At 41.2% G+C, this 18150-nt stretch overlaps 1 protein-coding gene across 3 annotated transcripts in view; it reads right to left on the bottom strand.

Annotated features, from left to right (window-relative positions):
- ksr2 (kinase suppressor of ras 2) overlaps positions 1–17473 on the bottom strand; it is a 91331-nt gene extending 73858 nt beyond the window's left edge. For all 3 annotated transcript variants that reach the window (XM_037099531.1, XM_037099532.1, XM_037099533.1), the window contains exons 1-3: positions 16003–17473; positions 5228–5368; positions 2912–3062 (exon numbers count right to left, since the gene is read on the bottom strand). In XM_037099531.1, the coding sequence (XP_036955426.1) occupies positions 2912–3062; positions 5228–5368; positions 16003–16176 (466 nt within the window). In that variant the 5' untranslated portion in view covers positions 16177–17473. The remainder of the gene's footprint in view (positions 1–2911; positions 3063–5227; positions 5369–16002) is intronic.
- Positions 17474–18150: the final 677 nt, after the last annotated feature.

The following is an 18150-nucleotide window of genomic DNA, read 5'->3' as shown; positions in this document are numbered from 1 at the left end:
CTGCAGCAACATAAATGATCAATAAATAAAATTATTTTTCATTGTACCTACACAAGACCACCACTGTCCAATGAACGGAGGAGGTAAGAAATGTTTTCCCACTACGTTCACTTTACTGGAGAGGAGAGGCCATGAGGTTAAAAATCTCGAGGGAAAGCTTCACATTTGGGAATTTTGCTTTTTTGCCGAGAGTGTGATGAGAAGACTGATACCACTCTCATGTCTGTGCGTTAGGTATCGAGGTAGGGGGTGATTAGCTTAGTATGGACACCGCATATTGACAATATAGTGCTAGGAAAGTTGAAATACAGTTTATGTCTGCATAATTAGGTACTGTAGTGGTGAAAATATGCACAGCTGTAATTAACATAAATGTCTGGGTCAAACTGGTCCCTGCATTAATTAACTAGATGGAGCAAAAAAACACATGCATTACTGAAGGATAACAGGCTCTGCTCTGGTTGAATGTAAGAGGAACCACTATAAAGATTTATGTGAGTTTACCAAAGTCGGCAAAGCTTAAGGAGACAATGTGTCTTTTAAAATGATCACTTTACATACCTCTTGCTTCATGTTCGACCGCTTGGGCCATTCAAGACCGTCACAGTGTCGGCCTGACTCTTCTGTCACATTCACTATCTGCCCTCTTCCTCTGCCACACATTAACTCTCCTGCCATTCAGATCCTGCCCTGCGACGACCTTTGTGTTCCCATCATTCCTCATCACCTGACCTCCACCTGTCCACCTGCACACCATTTCTTGCAGAATATACAGTATGCCAGACAAGTGTGATGTCTTCTTTTTCCCTGCCTGCCTGATCTCTACCTCTACTTGTCCTTTTGCATGATACTAAAACGCACCATGATTAATCTTTGTCTGTCTGTGGCATCAAGTACAGCTGAACTCTTTATCTGTCTGGACTCTGAAGTGAGTTTTTGGGTCCCATCCTAGTTCTACTGAGTCATTACACACACTAGTTAATGTGGATTTTTTTTTTCACATGGTTACTGTTACGCTTGAACGCATCAGAAAGTAACATCCGGTGAATCTTTAAAAATGCTGACCATGACTGCAGTAATCATAAGTCATGAAAACCTCACAGTGATTTATCCACTTCATTAAAACTGATGTTCTAAACAGGCGGTGTCTTACAAGTGCTGATTTGTCAAGGATAAAGAGAAGAACTGAATCACCGGGGTGGAGCATTTGAAGAAAACAGTGCCACCTACAGAATGGGTTCATAACCATGTTCATAAAGCTACTCATCCTAATGATAACTTATTAATTTGAGATCCTTAGTTCAGTTTGTGTATGTATGTATTCAAAACAAAGATTTCTTACCAATGACAACTTTTCTCCCCCAGCATTTCCAAGTGGTATTATTGTTGCTGCCACAACTATCGATTTTTCTTTAGTGTCGTGACTACCAACAACAAAGGACAAAACTTGAGTTTACTCACTACATCAGTTTTTAACGGAGACGTGAAAACAGATAGAAATGGTGTCAGGCCAGTCAGCCTCCATGTTCCCAGGAGAATTTGAGCCCAGTCACAGACAAAACTGCACCATGAAACCATGATGTCTATAGGGGACCAATCTAAACTTTGTTTACAGTCTGCACATTGTACAATTAACATTCAGTTCATAATGAGCTGTAGAAACAAGAGAAACAAAAAGAAACAAGCTTGTTTGTTGCCATTTTAAACTGGATACTATATTAAGACCAGTAATACATGTTATTATTGTGATATGAAGTGATGTTAATCATTTATTGATAATTAGTGTCATATAAGGCATTAGCCATTTCTCCTCTATCACCCATCACAGCATTTTACATAATCAGAAGTTAAATATTGCTGATCTGATATCGATCTTATGCACCTTACATAAGGGGGAATTATTGCTTGATCATATTTTTAACTCTTTACTTAGTTAACGTTTGAATCTCTCTGAAAAGAAACAATAACATTAATATTACAGTATCCAACTAACATATTATTAGCAAAAATACATTTGTGAACAAAGAAAACACTTTTCAAACACTGATGATGTTGAACCTATGATTCCTCATGCAGTCATGAGCAAATCAACATGACTGTGTGCCAAATCACTGTTTTCAGACAGTTTTCTGAGCCTAAATTGATCGATTTGAACTTTAGCAATGCTAACTGCTGCCTACATGTTTATATGTGCCATTATAGTCTATCCTACACTGTATAGTAGGTCCAGATTAATATGTAACAGAATTTAAAACAGTATATTTAGTACAGTGTCCCTGCTTCGTCTCTCAATCAACTAGGGGCAGCTGTTTTTCTATATCCAATTCCTCCATCTCCATCTTAAGGCAGGATAATGAGGGAATTGTTTGGTTATTAATGAACCCAGTAGGATGTAAACAGTGCTACACCAAATCATCATTTATTTTTGCATCTTGACATCACAAGACAATATGTGTTAGCTGTGTTAGGTTTAAAATTGTGACATTTTATTTGTGGCTCTAGATTGATTCAGGCGGGAAACCATTTCATTTCGTCCCCTAACTGTCTCCTCATTTCCTGTCTACTAAAGAATAAAAATGTCCTCAAAAAATGAAATGAAAGTAAAATGAATAAGTTGCTCCTTAGAAGCTGGCTCTGAAGTCTCAAATGTCAGAGCGTCACTGAATGCACCAGAGAGAAGTTTCCACAAGTGTCCCTGCTTCTGATTGTTTCATCTTGAAACCATAATATAACTCTGGTGGGAGAGAAAAGATAGTAACTTGATAGATGGGTGATTAAGGCTTCTTTAAAAAAAAACTAAATGTGTTTGTACACATGGTGGTGGTAAATGGTGATAGGTCTAAAGGACACCTGTATTTTTCTTTAAAGACATTTAGAGGCTGGTGTTTCTACAGACGTGTGTGTCCCTTACCGAGCTGGTGGGCCTTTCTGAGGCAGGAGAGGGAGGCGTTGAGTCGGGCGCACTCCTCTTCATTGGCACCAAACTTCTGCAGCAGCTCGCACACCTGCTCCTCGCTCATCTCCAGCAGGCCCTCCAGGGTCACCTCACCTGGACTCATCTCCTGCAAAACACACACACACGTACACCGTGACACAATTACAAACACTCACTGACACAAACACGCTGTTAAGATCTTGTATTAATACGCGGAACATTTGATTTACAGTTACAGTTTACAACTGAAGATGTTACGTTAAGGTGCTCAGGGGTACATTTTCCACAACAAGAGTGGAAAGGTCATGGATGTCAAAATAAATGGGTCTTCAGTTTCACATTGCAACTCTGTTTGCACTTGCAACAGTCTTTATCAAATAAGAATGAAAATCAAATCAGCTTTAACAAATGGAACAGTTCCTCTCCAAACTGGCACCAAATTAGACATTAAAAGGTGTGATATTAACTACTGACAGTGTAACATTTTTTGTAAAAACTTGATAGACATTTACTGCATATTTTAAGAGAAAAGTAACAGTGTTTTCTTGCAGCCCTCTAGTAGCCATCAGGAGAACTGCAGCCTTAAACATGTGCAGTGCTCTGAACTTCCAGCAGTGTTGCTGCTGCTTGACAAGAGACTAACCGATAAAAGGGGGAACGTGTGATTCAAGCTTTCAACTAGTGTCAGGAGAATAAACCATCAGGCTAAACTGAAACCAAATCACACACATGCTGTTCACCAACTCAGCCAATTACTGATCACTGGGACAAAAGAGGAGAAGGTTATAAGTGAATACTGGCAGGTGACAAATCAATGTAAAAACCTTAAAGTGATATTGAGTAATGGCAAACAATCTCTGTCAATATTGCCCAAACGAAATTAATAATTAAAAAGGTGACTGTGCCCAGATTTTTAGGTTCATTTCAAAAAACCATCACCATTTTTTCTGTCTAAACCCCCTTTAGGAGACGTAGGAGGACGGGAACAACTTGCGTTCTAACACTACCAGTGGGCAAACAAAGCCTGAATACATGACCAGGTTCACCAGCAGGGCTCATATCCCAAAGAGCTACTAGATGCAACCTCATCATGTGTGGCTATGGAGTCTGATATTAAATTCTCTTCCATCGCTACTCCATGCATCAAAAATCCCATTAAATGGGGCAATCATCACCCTACATTTATAATTATAATGCTTTCTTCTTAACCTAAAAGATAACATTTTTTTGTCTTAATGACCTGTACACTAATAATTATCATATGTATTTAGGGATCTAAAAATCAGAAACTATGTCACAGGAAAAATTTAATGATGAACTGATGAATTTCAGCCTCTGGTCCCAACTGAACCTAACACCAATAAGCTGCTTGTAACAGCTGACACAGGTCAGATGCTACATGTATGCCATACCTGGGGTCTGTCCTGGGTGGGTGAAATAGGAGGACCAAGTTCTAAAGGCTAAATGTCTTCATGGAATACACTCTTTCTCATGCAACTCAAAACATCACTTAAGTCAGGCTCTATTCACTATTTTGTCTTTTATGCAAATGATCTGATAGAACGCCAGCTCATTTGTTTTGGTTCGAAACCAGACTCTTAAGTTGTGATCCTATTGCAAAAACATCCAAAAAGAAAGAAAATCATTCTTAAGGTCTGAAGCCAAGAGATGAGGAGGGCTGCATGCAATCGAATAAATTACATCCAGTGTTGTCTTAGTGGCTCAGTTGCATTCTGGGTAATGCAGGTGCCAGGTGACGTGCTGGTGCCTACATTACCCACAATGCAATTTAACCACTGTGTGACATCACCGGAAGCAATTTGTCAGATTACATTCAGCTTTGACACCTTTGTGAGATTTATTTTCAGTGCAACATTTGTTCTTAAATACTTTTCAGAACAAAATGTAATTGTATAAACAGATGGCAGCACAATAGTTGTTTTTTTCTTGTTTTTTTCCCCCTTATACTTGAATAGGCTGTCTGAACAAGAAAGCCATAAAATATATTTTAAAAATCAAAGCAGAAAATCTTCATAAGCGATTGTTAGTGGGAGAAACATAACATATACAGAATTACATTATATTAATGATAATACATAGTCTGATTAAATCAAATATTATGGTCTTCACAATCATGAAAGGGAGACCCTGAGACCATCTGTCAATCGTCCAAACATTATCAGACACCATATTCTTTATGAGAGCAATCTCACCTAACATTCCTACATTGTAAATACAGATGATCTGATGAGTGGCTTTTAACATAATGCAATCATGACCGGATGTATCTACCTCTGTGACCTCTTTCCTCAGGTTGACGATGCGGAACCAGTGGCCGAGGCGAGGGAAGTCCTCCAGCTCGGTACTGCGCTCCTCTAAGGCCACTTTGCACTTACAGGACAGCTGGCGGCTGAAGTACTTCACCAACTTCCCCTGAGAGAACAGGAACAAATGCAGTGAGGGAGGGTTGGAGATTCACATCACATCGTCTTTAATCTTTTCACATATAAAATAAAAAACTATTCCCAGCACAACATGAAAACTGCATGTAGCGTAAAAAAGAAAGTCTGTAAAGAAAGGGAACAAACCTGGTGCACATCTTATTAGCAGAGCTTTAATAATACAGTAGATTGACGTGTATCAGCACTAAAACATGAAATCCATTAGTTTTAGTCCTGCATCGCAACAACACAGCTCTTTGTTTACTGGACCTGTCCTGAAGAACCAACCTGTTCTTACTAAAAGAAAGACATAATACTAAATAGAGACCCAATAATGGAAAAGGTTGCTGCACAAAGGTCAATATTAAATTCTATCACGGCCTATAAAATAAAGACAGGAGTGGCAAAATGTTCTGAAAAGCAGAAAGATTTTGATGTGCAGCCACAGCACAGAACATGGAGTACTGAGTTGCTGGTCCGATGGTTCCAGCAATCTATGTGTCAACGTGTCCTTGGGCAAGACACTCGGCCCCTTCAAGGTAGCTTGTGCCACCAGTGCGTGAACAGGTGAACGGGCGCCCTGAGTGGTCATTACGGCAAAAAAAGCACAAAGTAAGTACACTTCTTTTAGTGCTTAAATATTTGCAAGAAGGTATTTCCTCGTAATGTTGCAACACTTTCTTTCCTTTTGTTTGAAAACTGCTCAGCCGATCAAAGCTGTTTGAAATACGACTGACGTTAAAGGAAAACCTTAGCATGTAGAGTTCTGTTACTGTCCGGACAGACACTGACATTCCTGGACAGCCTGGATATAAACAGTGCAGGTAAAATACATGCAACAGTCTCCGATCATTTCTCTTTTCTCTTTTCGATTTTTCTAATATTCTATATATTTTAAGCCCCTGTGACCATTAGTATGTATCATATCAGACATTATACATCGTCTCTCTATTCTACTGTTTTTAATGACAGTAAATGATGAAACTTTGGGCTCAAACAACATAATAATCAGCAGACGGATTAGTTTGTCCTAGTCTGGTCAAATTTTGCCAGCATTAAGTTGTGGAAGATGCGTCACATAACTTAATTTTCTCATAACTTAATTTTCATTTTGCATCTCAACTACACAAGTGTGTGTGTGGAGCCCCCCCATTGGATAGTCTTATCCAAGAAAGATATGTCCCCTTCTACCAAATTGAATCTCACACTGTTTTACTTGTATGACATGGCAACTTTTACCATCTATTGTGCTGCATGTAGAAAGGCCAAAGCCTGTCAGAGCTATATCAGACAGGTACACATCCATCAGAGACGGATCAATTAACATGTTCAAGACTGGATACTCTGACTCGTTTTTTTGATGTATTTAATTCCTAAGGGAGCTTTACAGCTAATAATGTGTAGTGGAGCAAATCTGAGCTCAAACAATTGGTCTGATTATAAAAAAAACGATGGTGGAATAATGTCCAGGCCCACAGAGGGTGACGTGATGCTCGAAGACTTAAGGATGATACATTTGGATGGCCCCGTTCCAAACATACACCTACAAAATGACTGCTAGAAATTAGACAGAGCTGGCCTACATCAGTGCATACCAAAGTAGAAACCAGTGGAGGAGGGACTCGCAAGTCACCTCTGAATGCAGAAAAACCCTACAGCAGCTGCCCACGGCTGCTAACGCTCTGCCCGATAAGGCGACTGCTCGGTCCACTCCTACAGAGAAAACACACATTTACCCTCGCTAAATGTGTCGACTTCTTACTGTATATCATACTCTCAGAAATATATTATACCTCATACGTTTGCTTAAAATATGTCTCGCCATATGCACCAACAACATAGCATGGCATAGCACACAGAAGCAGGTATTCGGTACGTATTAAAGGACTGTGAGAGAGAAAGAAAGAGAGGGACAGAAAGACTGGACTTCTCAATCAAAGTGAGTAAAAATGTACTCCATAAGATTTTATCGCAACTGTGAAATAATGCTACAGTCTGATCTGTCAGTCAGTCCAACACCTTGATCCAGTCTGAGTTTTCTCAACAAAAACTTGATTAAATTGGCAAAGGTAAGCATGATAACCAAGGTGGCATTATTCACAATAACGTCACAATGTCAGCACTGTCAGGGTAATCGTGTTAGCATGCTGACGTTAGCATTTACCTGAAAGCACAACTATCACTATCTTAGTTCAGAGTTTTCTGATTTACCGCAGTGCATCTGAAATCTCACTTTCTAAACCTGAAATACAGGTTGATCTGGAGCAAAAGAGGCCAAAGGTGGGGCTTATTATTCCTTGAATGGGTAGACCAGCTGAAGATTTGAACCGAAAAGAGAAGGGTCAACATGCAGCATAGAGGCTAGACTTAAACCCAGTCCACTGTGGTAAGGACTCAGCCTTTTGTAAAGGCCTACTGGTGCACCTCGACTATTGATTATATTCTTTGTGAATTATTCCTGTGTCCTCTGCAAGGAGAAGGCTGCCATTCTAAAAAAAAATACAATCTCATGTGGCACTAGGTCTTACTTGACTAAAAAATGTCAAAGAGTATGCCTCAAACATTAGATTCCCAACTCATCACATACTGATGCTTTGGGATTGAATGTCAGGCCAAACGCTTCCCAAAATGTCAGTATTATACAACTAGGGAAACTAAAAGGAGTTTGGATCAAAAAAAAAATAATTACACGTAAGTATTCCATCTATATTAGTTTAATACACACTGACTCAACATTATAGAAAACATTGCATTACCTCCAACCTTTTACAGTGAACTTACGTGATAAATTAGACAGAAGCTATCACTTTTGAGTGTATAAAGCTAAATTTCTTGTTGATATAAAGTTTTGTATACACTAAGCAGTCCAGTAGAAGAGTGTCAGCATTGTGGCCAGTTGTCCCCAGGTAAAGAGGGTTGGATGCCCCTGATTTAACATGTAAAACCAAACACCAAGTGGCATCACTATACTAAAGCTTCATTAAGAGCACATTTAGCTAGTCAAACTTGACTCCGTTGCAGTGGAAAAAAACAGAAGGGACTGAACATACTGTGGCCTACTGTGGGCAGGTGCACGAGCATAAGCTGCTAGGGCTAGCAGGCTAACAAAAGCACACCACAAACTGAAAATTATCCCTTCCTTTCACACTTTATTATCTTTACCTTCTGTCTCTGCTCGGCACAGACTGCTTGGCCTCTGATATAATGCTTTGCTTTTTTTCCACCATCAGGTTGCAAAAACCCAACGATCTCAGCCAGGTCAAGTCTTTGTACCTGTGTCTTAAACTGCATGGACATCCATGAACTCACGTGGTTGAGTGTATTTTTTGTTGATGTGTTCAGGAAGAGCTATTGTCAAATACTAAAACCCTAAAAAGTCCATAACGCACCCGTATTCCCGTATTCCCTTAAATGGTGGCGTGTCGCTTCAAGCTGACTCTTGATGATCCTTTATGGTGCAAGTCCCAGTCGAGACATGTGCTAAAGTGACCTCTACGACTATATTCACAGTTAATCCAGATCAACACGAACACTTAATGAATGCACAGCAGACGATAACTTCCACACCAGCTTTATCTAATCTGCATAGACTAACACTCAGGCTTATTCAACAGCAACACGCATGGTCTTTCAGCAAAGGTTGGTCAAAAATAACCTCCATTCATGTGAGGGGACAACTAAAAGTAATGTAACTTACAAATCACGAATTTTTCTATTATTTGTGTACCTTAAAGCACCATTTCCTCAACTGTTTGTACCAACATGTAGCCCGCTGAGCTGCAGCGTACAGTAGTTGTTATGAATGTATCAACTAAACTGCTTAGTGAGTGAAAATTAACAAGGAAACAGACATCACATGAATAAATGCATTTTCTGTGATGGACAAAAGATAGGTGCTACATCTTTAAGAAAAAAAAACATCAGCAAAATCGGCTGGATTGTCATACTTGTAAATTCCTCATTCAGCCACGTAAAACAGTAAAGCTCTACAAACAGTCGCATGATTCACAGATGAATGCCAGAGAAACAGCGACAGTGATGTCACCACCCGAAGTTTAGCAGCACGGGAACACAATGATTTTGGTGACATCGTTGTCCACAGGCCAAAAGCAGCCAGATTGTACAGTGTATTGAAACTGGCAATACATAAATATATATATATATATATATATATATATATATATATAGACTACACCTCCCATATTGTTAGTCATGTTATTTGTTAGATTCTGCTGATGTCATCATATTTTTCAAAAAGGACAGTATGCAACTGTTTTCACAGACTGAGCAGTACGTCTCAAATCAGGTAAAGCGAATGTATGCAATTTTAAAAACAGCTAAATTCACTACTTTTGTCAAATGGCAATGTGAATCATTCACAGGTTTATATGAATCTTTGCAAAACTTTAAAGTTTAAAGCAGGCCTGGTCTCATTGTTCAGCTGTGCGACCCACAACTTTACTTTTATTTGTTTTGTTCACTCTCGCTGCTCTCACAGTGTCGATTTCTGCCACAGAATTCAGCTGTTTTCAGCGACAAAGCTCCAAAAAAAAAAAAAAAAAAACCCACACACTACCTGCTCAGCACCAAACAGCAGACAGACACAGTTAGCAACAGGCTGGCAAACCTAGCAGAGCATTCGGCAGCTAGAGCCAGATACTTCCTTGAGGAGGTAGTGGAGACCAAAAACAGAGATTAAAAGCTGGGTGAATAATGGATTCACATGTGCCAGGTGGCCACAAACGCAACGCCGAATGAATGATAATGTTGCTCTGTAACTTCTGGACCTGTAAATAAGCTGTTGTTTGTTAATACATTTTTTTTTAATTATTATTATTACAACTTAAAAGCAGATGTAGCAAACAGAGAGTGTCAAAATCACATTCTAAATATTTAGATGTACAGCGATGTGACAGTAAGACACAGACGAGGAGATTTGAACAGCAGGCTTTTCTTACTGCGTGTGTGACCATTCAATTCAGCTACGAATACCTGTGACTTTACTTGTGATCGGATGACACTTTGTCTGACCTAGTTTGCTTCGAGCACAATGAACCCTGTGACCTTCCAAGACACGGAGCTTCAGCTGTCCGTAGAAAAATACCACGGTCCCACCTTTAAAGCAAAAAAAGAAAAAAGCAGGTACTACACTTCTTGTTCAGATAAACACTGTAAAGCCCATCTCATATATTTGAATACAAATGTAAAACAGCACTTGTTTTGACCTTCTTTTCTTCACTGTTACATGAAATACATAATTGATTCACATGTCACGCACTACCATGTTCCTGCATCCCTAAAAAAAAAAAAAGATCATTCATCACGTCTGTCGGTCGTTCCAGCGTATCCAAGGGATACTGCCGACAACGCATAATCATATTAATGAAAAACCAGTATTAACACTTCATCCAGGTAATGATATGGGCTTGCTACTCTTGGTAAAGCTTTTGGCTGAGGGAAGGTTAGCATTCAACGGCTTGAACAGATTGTGTCTGAGGTGCAATCTGGGTCCTTCGGGTTAATGACGGACGTGGCAAACGGAGACATCATAGAGGAATCTCCCACACACACAACGTTCGTTAAAGATCATGACGGGTTAACGAAGAGGGCCTTGCGTACAGCCGACGTCACTGTGATCCTGATCAAAAACCCCTGGTGTACAACTCATTCGTCGCTGTGGCAATAAGAGGACCACCATCCCTGAAAGGCTCTCCGACTCAGGGGATATGAGGAAGATTAGCCGGTTTTCTCAGGAGTAACTCCTTTGTTGTATTTGTAATTAACTGTCAAGCGTGTTTGTCCTCATTCACTTCTCACACTCGTTTCTTTCTCTTGAGCGTTTCCCTCAGATGCATTGGCGTGTTCAACTCCGGCAGAGAACATTTAAATGGTATAAAACGAGAAATAAACTGATATGCAGGTCCATCCAGGCCGAGTTTCGGGTGAAGCCAAAGCAAATTCTGTATTGGTTCCTGGGCATTGATAAAAATGTGTTCTACAAGGGGATTGTAGCCTAAATTTAACAACAGAAGAATTGCAGCCCACAACAGTACGTGACTACCAAAATATCTCACTGTGACCTGAATTTGCATCAGTGTTTCTATTATTTTGTTTGGTGGGCATACATTTAATGAAAGTGCGGCCGACTACTCTACTCTTCAAGCACTTTGAATGAAGCGTATAAAACAATATGAACATTTTGTTGTAAATTGTTTTCACTGACTCGTTTGGTCAGCGTGGTCAAATCTGTATGAAACCAGAACTTCGACAGAGAGAGCTGCACAAGTGAAGTTTTCTTCACCGCTCACTGTTAGTTCTTCATTTAAAGCAACTATTCTGAGTCGTATCTTTGGGTTGACATGCAGTCATGAAGGCAGAGGGAGAGCGAGAGCAACCATGGAGGGAATATAAGTCGGAACGGGGTTCAAGGAAACTCAGTACTTGGATGCAAACATAGATAGAGATGTGGAATTTGACACACAATTTAAACCAATATTCTTAAACTAATGTGTAATGTCAAAGTTTGATCTCATCAGCCCTGTTTCCAGCCACTGCACGCTACCTGCCCGGCTAAAAAAAAAAAACAATAGAGACAATATGGATGTGATGAAGATGATGATGATAATATTCACCAAAGAGGCCAGAAGTATGACTTCCAATGCATTCTAACGTCCCTCTGTGTCCGCCGGATGTGTGAATTGCTCAAAAAAAATGTGTATGATGATTGTGGGTGTCCGTGGCTCAGGGGTTCCCCTGGTCTGCAAGTGTCTTTGGGCAAGATACTGAACCCCAAACTGCTCCTGATGTGCTGGTCAGCACCTTGCATGGAAGCCACCGCCATCAACGCATGCATGAATTAATTTCGCTTTGGACAAAAATGTCTGCTGTAAATAATTGCATTACCGGGAGATGCTGGATAGGCTTCCTGTCATAAATGTTGACGCAAAGTTTGGACTGTGACGATACCAAAATAAGGACTGCAACTTTCAGTAATGTGCTACACATCCGTTGGGTTGCAACTCAATGGGAGCACATTTCATATTAACCGCATTTAAAAACAAGCATTAGCTACAGGGGGTGAGGGTTTTCACGAGATGGCTCTCACTTTGCGTGTTACGTAGAAGCCATGAAAGTGCTTTAGGTATGAAGTGAACGCAAATCTGTGATGGAAACGTTGCTGCAGAGCACGGTGACACTCTGAAGTGACACAATGCGTACACAGAGCGAAGCCAGATGTTCCACTATTGTGATGTGTGACGAAGACTACAACACCCCGTGCGCATCATATTTCCGACGTCCCATTCAACATGTCGTGTACAAGCAGATTAATAAGTTATGAGTGCTTTGTAGCCTGTATTGTCTCCACTGGTTTGCCCTAACTCTCCATCTCTTTCAAATGCCACATTGTGTGCAAGTCTGGTAGAAGTGATACCAACAACACTGCAACCTTAAAGAACTCTACAGCGCCAACAGTGGTCAAAAAGTCTGCAAGGTCTCCTTAAAGGAAAAGTTCGCCCAAAAGTGAAAGTTTAGTCACTACCCACTCATCTCCATGCTGATGGAAAGTCAGGTAAAGTTTTGTAGTCAGAACATGTCTGGAGCTTTACGGACAACAATTCACACAGAAAGCCGGCACCATGGCTCCTAAAGAGGCGTGAGGGTAAACATCATGATGATGACATCTGTGTGTTTTCAAGGTGTTTCCCCTGTGTTCTCCTGGCAATCTCATTGCGTTGTGATTGAGATCCTGACCTACCAAACATCCTGGAAAGTGTCAAAGTTTCGTTTTTCGCTCTAAATTACATAATTACATCATGACAATCAGTAAACACGACGCTGTCTGGACTCTCTCACTGGCGGGGCGGGAGGCTGTTTTCTGGGAGAAAGTTCACTGAAGTATCGTCTGGAGGGCTGACCGTCACTGTGCTTTTTCTCAACACAAACACTCGGTGAGTTAATGTTTTTTGCCGGTGACAGAAGCATTTTTTCTGGCAGAAACGTGACAAAGAGTCGAGAAGACGGACAGGAGGACAGACATTTCTCCACATACAGCATTTTTTTCCTCATATAAGTTGCCAAAGAAAGTTACAGTTACTACGTTACTTTTGTTCGGTCATGTAACGTTGCTTTGTGGGACATTTTTCTTTATCTAGTTGAGTGAGGGACCTGTGTAGTTATCAGACTCTCCAATCGACACACCCTCGATATGCGGCGCCAGCTTATCCATTTACACTGGTTAAGTTGGACAATACTGCGCCTCTGATAGTACCTCCAGAGGCATATCAGCGCCGGAGCCAAATTTCCCCCCCTCGCCACCTCCAGGACATTCACGGAGAGGCGGAGAATTCACGCAGGACCCTCGCATCCAAACGGCAGTGTGAATGGGGCTAGTGTTGCAGTATTCTCTGAAACAACTGAATGAGATGGGGACTTCTAACATTTCAAAACCAAGCAGAACTTTTATTTTTAATTAGTTTGGGATCTCAGGGGCATCCGAGGACTTAAAGGAGAGAGGATATTAAACCTGACAAGCTGTAAGGACCCTTTTCTTCTTTTTTTTTCACAGATGTCCAAGACGCCATCTACTCCAGCTGTTAAGGAGAATGCGGCTCCCCTGTTTTTCTGTGAAGCTCCAGGAATGTTATGTGGACACTTCGCCTGACTTTCCAATCGGCATGAGGTTGAGAATGCGAAGACCGACTGTTTTTGGGTAAACGGATCCTTTCACCACGTCCATGTCACTGCTACTATGTAGGAGTTTGTATTTGTTAGATTATAACTTGAGATAAAAAGTAAAAAACCCTGCTCTGATCTCCCATAAGAGTCAGGCAACACTTCCGCCATGAGAAAAAATTAATACCCCTTCCCCCTTTTGTGACCCCAGTTAACCATCCAGTGATTCTCATTTATTCCATCTACGCGGATTGTTTATCCTTTAAAACTACCCATGTGTTTTTCTTTTTTAATATATAGGCCTATTGTCTGGGTTTATATGTTTACTTTTAGAGGAGCTTTTTGTTCAGTTTGTGCAAATAGGTCAAATCATGACCCAATAAATCAATACTTAGTTTTTAATAATCCATTCACAACAATCTATCAGGCTCATATTAAAGGTGCACGTAACTCCCAAACTACCAAAACCAAAAAGGACGTCTCCAACCCGAGAACGGACCTCCTGATGCCAAAATATCACACATGATGATGTTTTAAACAACTGAAAAAAAAATCTAAGTCAATATTTACAATATAGATAAGGCAAAAACACAAACTCAGAAATAGTTATTTGATATATTTCCCCATAAACAAGCCGTCCTCGAAGGGAATGAGGTCCCCTGAAAGCTGTTAGAAGGGACTTGCTGACATAAACAAAGTAAAACAGTATAAACTTGTGTTAGTCAATTTAATCCATCCTGAAAATCTACCAGCCAAGATTTCCCTCCTCTCTTGAAACCTCTTCCTCGAAACTACATAGTGCGCCTTTAATACGTAGCCGCTCCCGGCTGGCAGCACACCTGTCTCCTCCCTCCTCTTGGATCTCCACTCCAGTCCCGTCTCACGCATTAACGCGAACTTCACTTAAGTCGCTCGGACACGCGTTCAACATGGGACCGTGAGTGATGTCCGTGTATGTTATATGGCATCGTATTCCACTCAAAAGTCACTCCACTTCATGTAACAACTCAATTACACCCCCTCTGGGACTCGGACGTGTGTTGATGGCACACACAGAGATCCTCACTTGGGAGGGGGGAGTTTTATGGCGACTTTTATCGCACTTAATGGTATTTGTTTTAATCTCCTCGGGCATCACCATCACACTGTCACGGGCCCTTAACGCTGCGCTGCGCCCGCGAGGATCACTGGTGAGTTTTCACTGACCTTATCGCACTTTATGGCATATTTTTATGTCCCGTTGACAGCCCCCTTTTTCCTCTGGCTGGTGAGGAGGGAGAGGAGGAGGTGGAGAAGGAGGAGGGAAAGGAGGAGGAGGAGGGGGGTTGGTTGGTTGGTTGTTGGACTGGTTCAAGTGGTCTCGAAACGGACAGCCTGGTATTCTCAAACACAAACACCGGGGATATTATGGCCATTACGTAACGCAATTTACGGAATATACCCCCACGGGCCAATTAAACGGATAACGATATTTGGTAACAATTTCAGTAATCTGCTCGCCTTGCGTAACAGCCGGGGCCTGGATGCGGCCGTGAGAGGACAGATGCGCAGGCTGGCATGTCGGTAATGGACTGTAAACACGGGCTGCCTATAGGCCTCGGCAGCCTCAGATATTATTCTGATGGAGAAGAGCCACCTTCTCTCCCCGCCACCTGCAGAATGCGCAAGACTCCAGCAGCCCCACTGCAGCCCCTGTACAGCCTCCTGATTTATTGCACTGCACAACACAGATAGCGTCGGGCTTTTTAAGCGGCACATCTTTTTTACGCACGTTTATGCAACAACAACACAGGCAACCAAAAAAAAAAAAGAAGAAGAAGAAAAATAGTTAATGAAAAAAAAGCAGTATGTCGTGGAAAATGTGCACAGTGGCCTAGGAATGAATAACAGACGGTGACAGCCCTCCGTATTGATTCGGATGGAGATGCACAGCAGAGATTTCGGTCGTCTTACCTCCAGCGTTCGTATCTCTTTCTGTGTCAAGTCGTTGGATGTGGCACATTTGGTCCGTAAACCCTCCAAACTAGAAATGCTTATGTCTATCATATTTTGCACCAACTCGCACTGCTGCAAGGCTTTCTGCAAACTAAGATGCTGCTCCTCGCTTTTTGTCATCTCCTCGTTCATAGTTTTTGCGAGCAGTGGTCGTTATTTTCTCCCCCGTTGCACTTTCAGGAAAAAAAAAAAAAAAGAAAAAGAAAGAAAATATTTTCTTTAAAAAAAAAAAAGAACAAGAAAAGAAAAACAACAAAAAAAGATAAATAATTAAAAAATAAATTCAGAAAAGAAACGTGGAGAGAAGCCCACGGAGCAGATGAGCAACCTGCAAAACGCCATGAAACGAGATGCTGGAGGTTTACAGACGGGCTTTGAGCCGTGAGAGAGTCGACTCCATTGCAACAACAGTCCTCGTAGTTCCTGCTGTTTCATCAAGGTGTCTCTGCTTAAATCAAACACAATATGAAGATACCGAGCGGGACTACACGGTTCGCCACAGCATCCATTGGGTGCCCCCTTCGTTTCAGATGGGTGTTTAAAAAAAAGAGAGAGAGGGGGAGAGAGAGAGAGAGAGAGAGAGAGAGAGAGAGAGAGAGAGCGAGAAAGAGAGAGAGAAGCTGTTCAGCGCATCGCGAGCAGACGTATCGGTGGGGGAAGCCTGGTGGTTTTAAAGGTGCTGATGTGTGGATTGGATGCAGGTACTCCCTGTCTCCCTTGGCAGCAGCTGCATCCCGGTTCGCTCCCACCACACCGACATGTTTCCTGTCAATCAAACCCACAGCAACAGCGTCGGTTCGCCCAGGCACCGCCGCGAGGGGCCGCTCTCGCGAGATCTGAGCGGAGTGCAGTGGGCTCGCGGCGCTTGAGCCAGTCTCCGGGCCTGCGCGAGGAGACGAGCAGAGCTGACACTTCTCACATTTCTGCAGGGAAGAAAAGATGCTCGGTTATCGTCATTTCGACACACACCTGCATGTGTATTTCTTTTTTTTCTGCTGATTTTACAGGGATTAGATTTTTGATCAATTTATTGGCGAAATATTTCCTCACAACATTTGGATGCATTTACATTTTAAACATTTTTAAAGGTGTTTGTGATGTTGTTTGTGTGCACAGTGGTTGAATGTGCACACTGTGTCAGGATATGTCTATATAGACCATAACTGTGATATTCTAAAATTCAATATTAATATTGTGTTACTAATACACATATGATTACATTGTGAAAAACATACAATAACTAGCTATGTAGTGTCTGGCTGTACCACTGCCAAGCAAAATCATGTCTGCAAAGATAATAGACAAGAGTGACACATCAACCACAGCTTGAGTTGATATCGCAATAATATTGAGAATTCTTTTAGTCATGTCATCAAAATATAATATTGTGACATCTGATATGGATTACTGCTCCAGTAGGCCCCACAGTTCAGAAAGAAAGGTTGTACTTACTCCACTGCAGTTATTTGATAACTTAAGTTACTCTGCATAACTTTGCTAACAATGCAAAAAAAAAAAAAGGGGGGGGGGGGGGGGGGGGGGACAACATTACGGGGTCCTATGATAAATCTGGGAGGTCGTAAGATGATTCGAGATCATTCTTGGGTTCAACTGCTTGTATTTTATGTCGCTAAACAGTAATAACAGTAATAACAACAGTAATAACACTAATAACAACACTGCTTCTTTTTCAGGTGTTAGGCAGTGAGATAATCATTAGTTCTCTGAAAAAAAATATGCAGGTACATATCACTTTTGACATATGTATAGAAATGGGCATTACTGTTTGTCATAGTCTTGAAAATGGCTTGTCTTGAACTGATATAGTTATTTCAATGAAACACTGTCAACTGTCAGGCCGTATAGGGGTAAACTGTGAGAGCCTTGAAGTTAATTGAAGAATGGAGTGTGTGTGACATTTGAATAACTCACTGATCTTGCCAGTGATGTAATCATCTTGTAAAAAGACTCAATGACACAAAAACAGAAATTCTCACATGGGCCTAAATGTTGGTTGTTACACTTTGTACTCTTTAAAAGGTGGTGGGAGGGATCCCAGCAGAAGGGGGTCTGAAGTGTTCATAGCAGTCTCATCTCTCATGAGGC

This window comes from Acanthopagrus latus, chromosome 5 (assembly GCF_904848185.1).
Source record: "Acanthopagrus latus isolate v.2019 chromosome 5, fAcaLat1.1, whole genome shotgun sequence".
Lineage (NCBI taxonomy): Eukaryota > Metazoa > Chordata > Actinopteri > Spariformes > Sparidae > Acanthopagrus > Acanthopagrus latus.
This window is presented reverse-complemented; position numbering and strand designations above follow the sequence as displayed.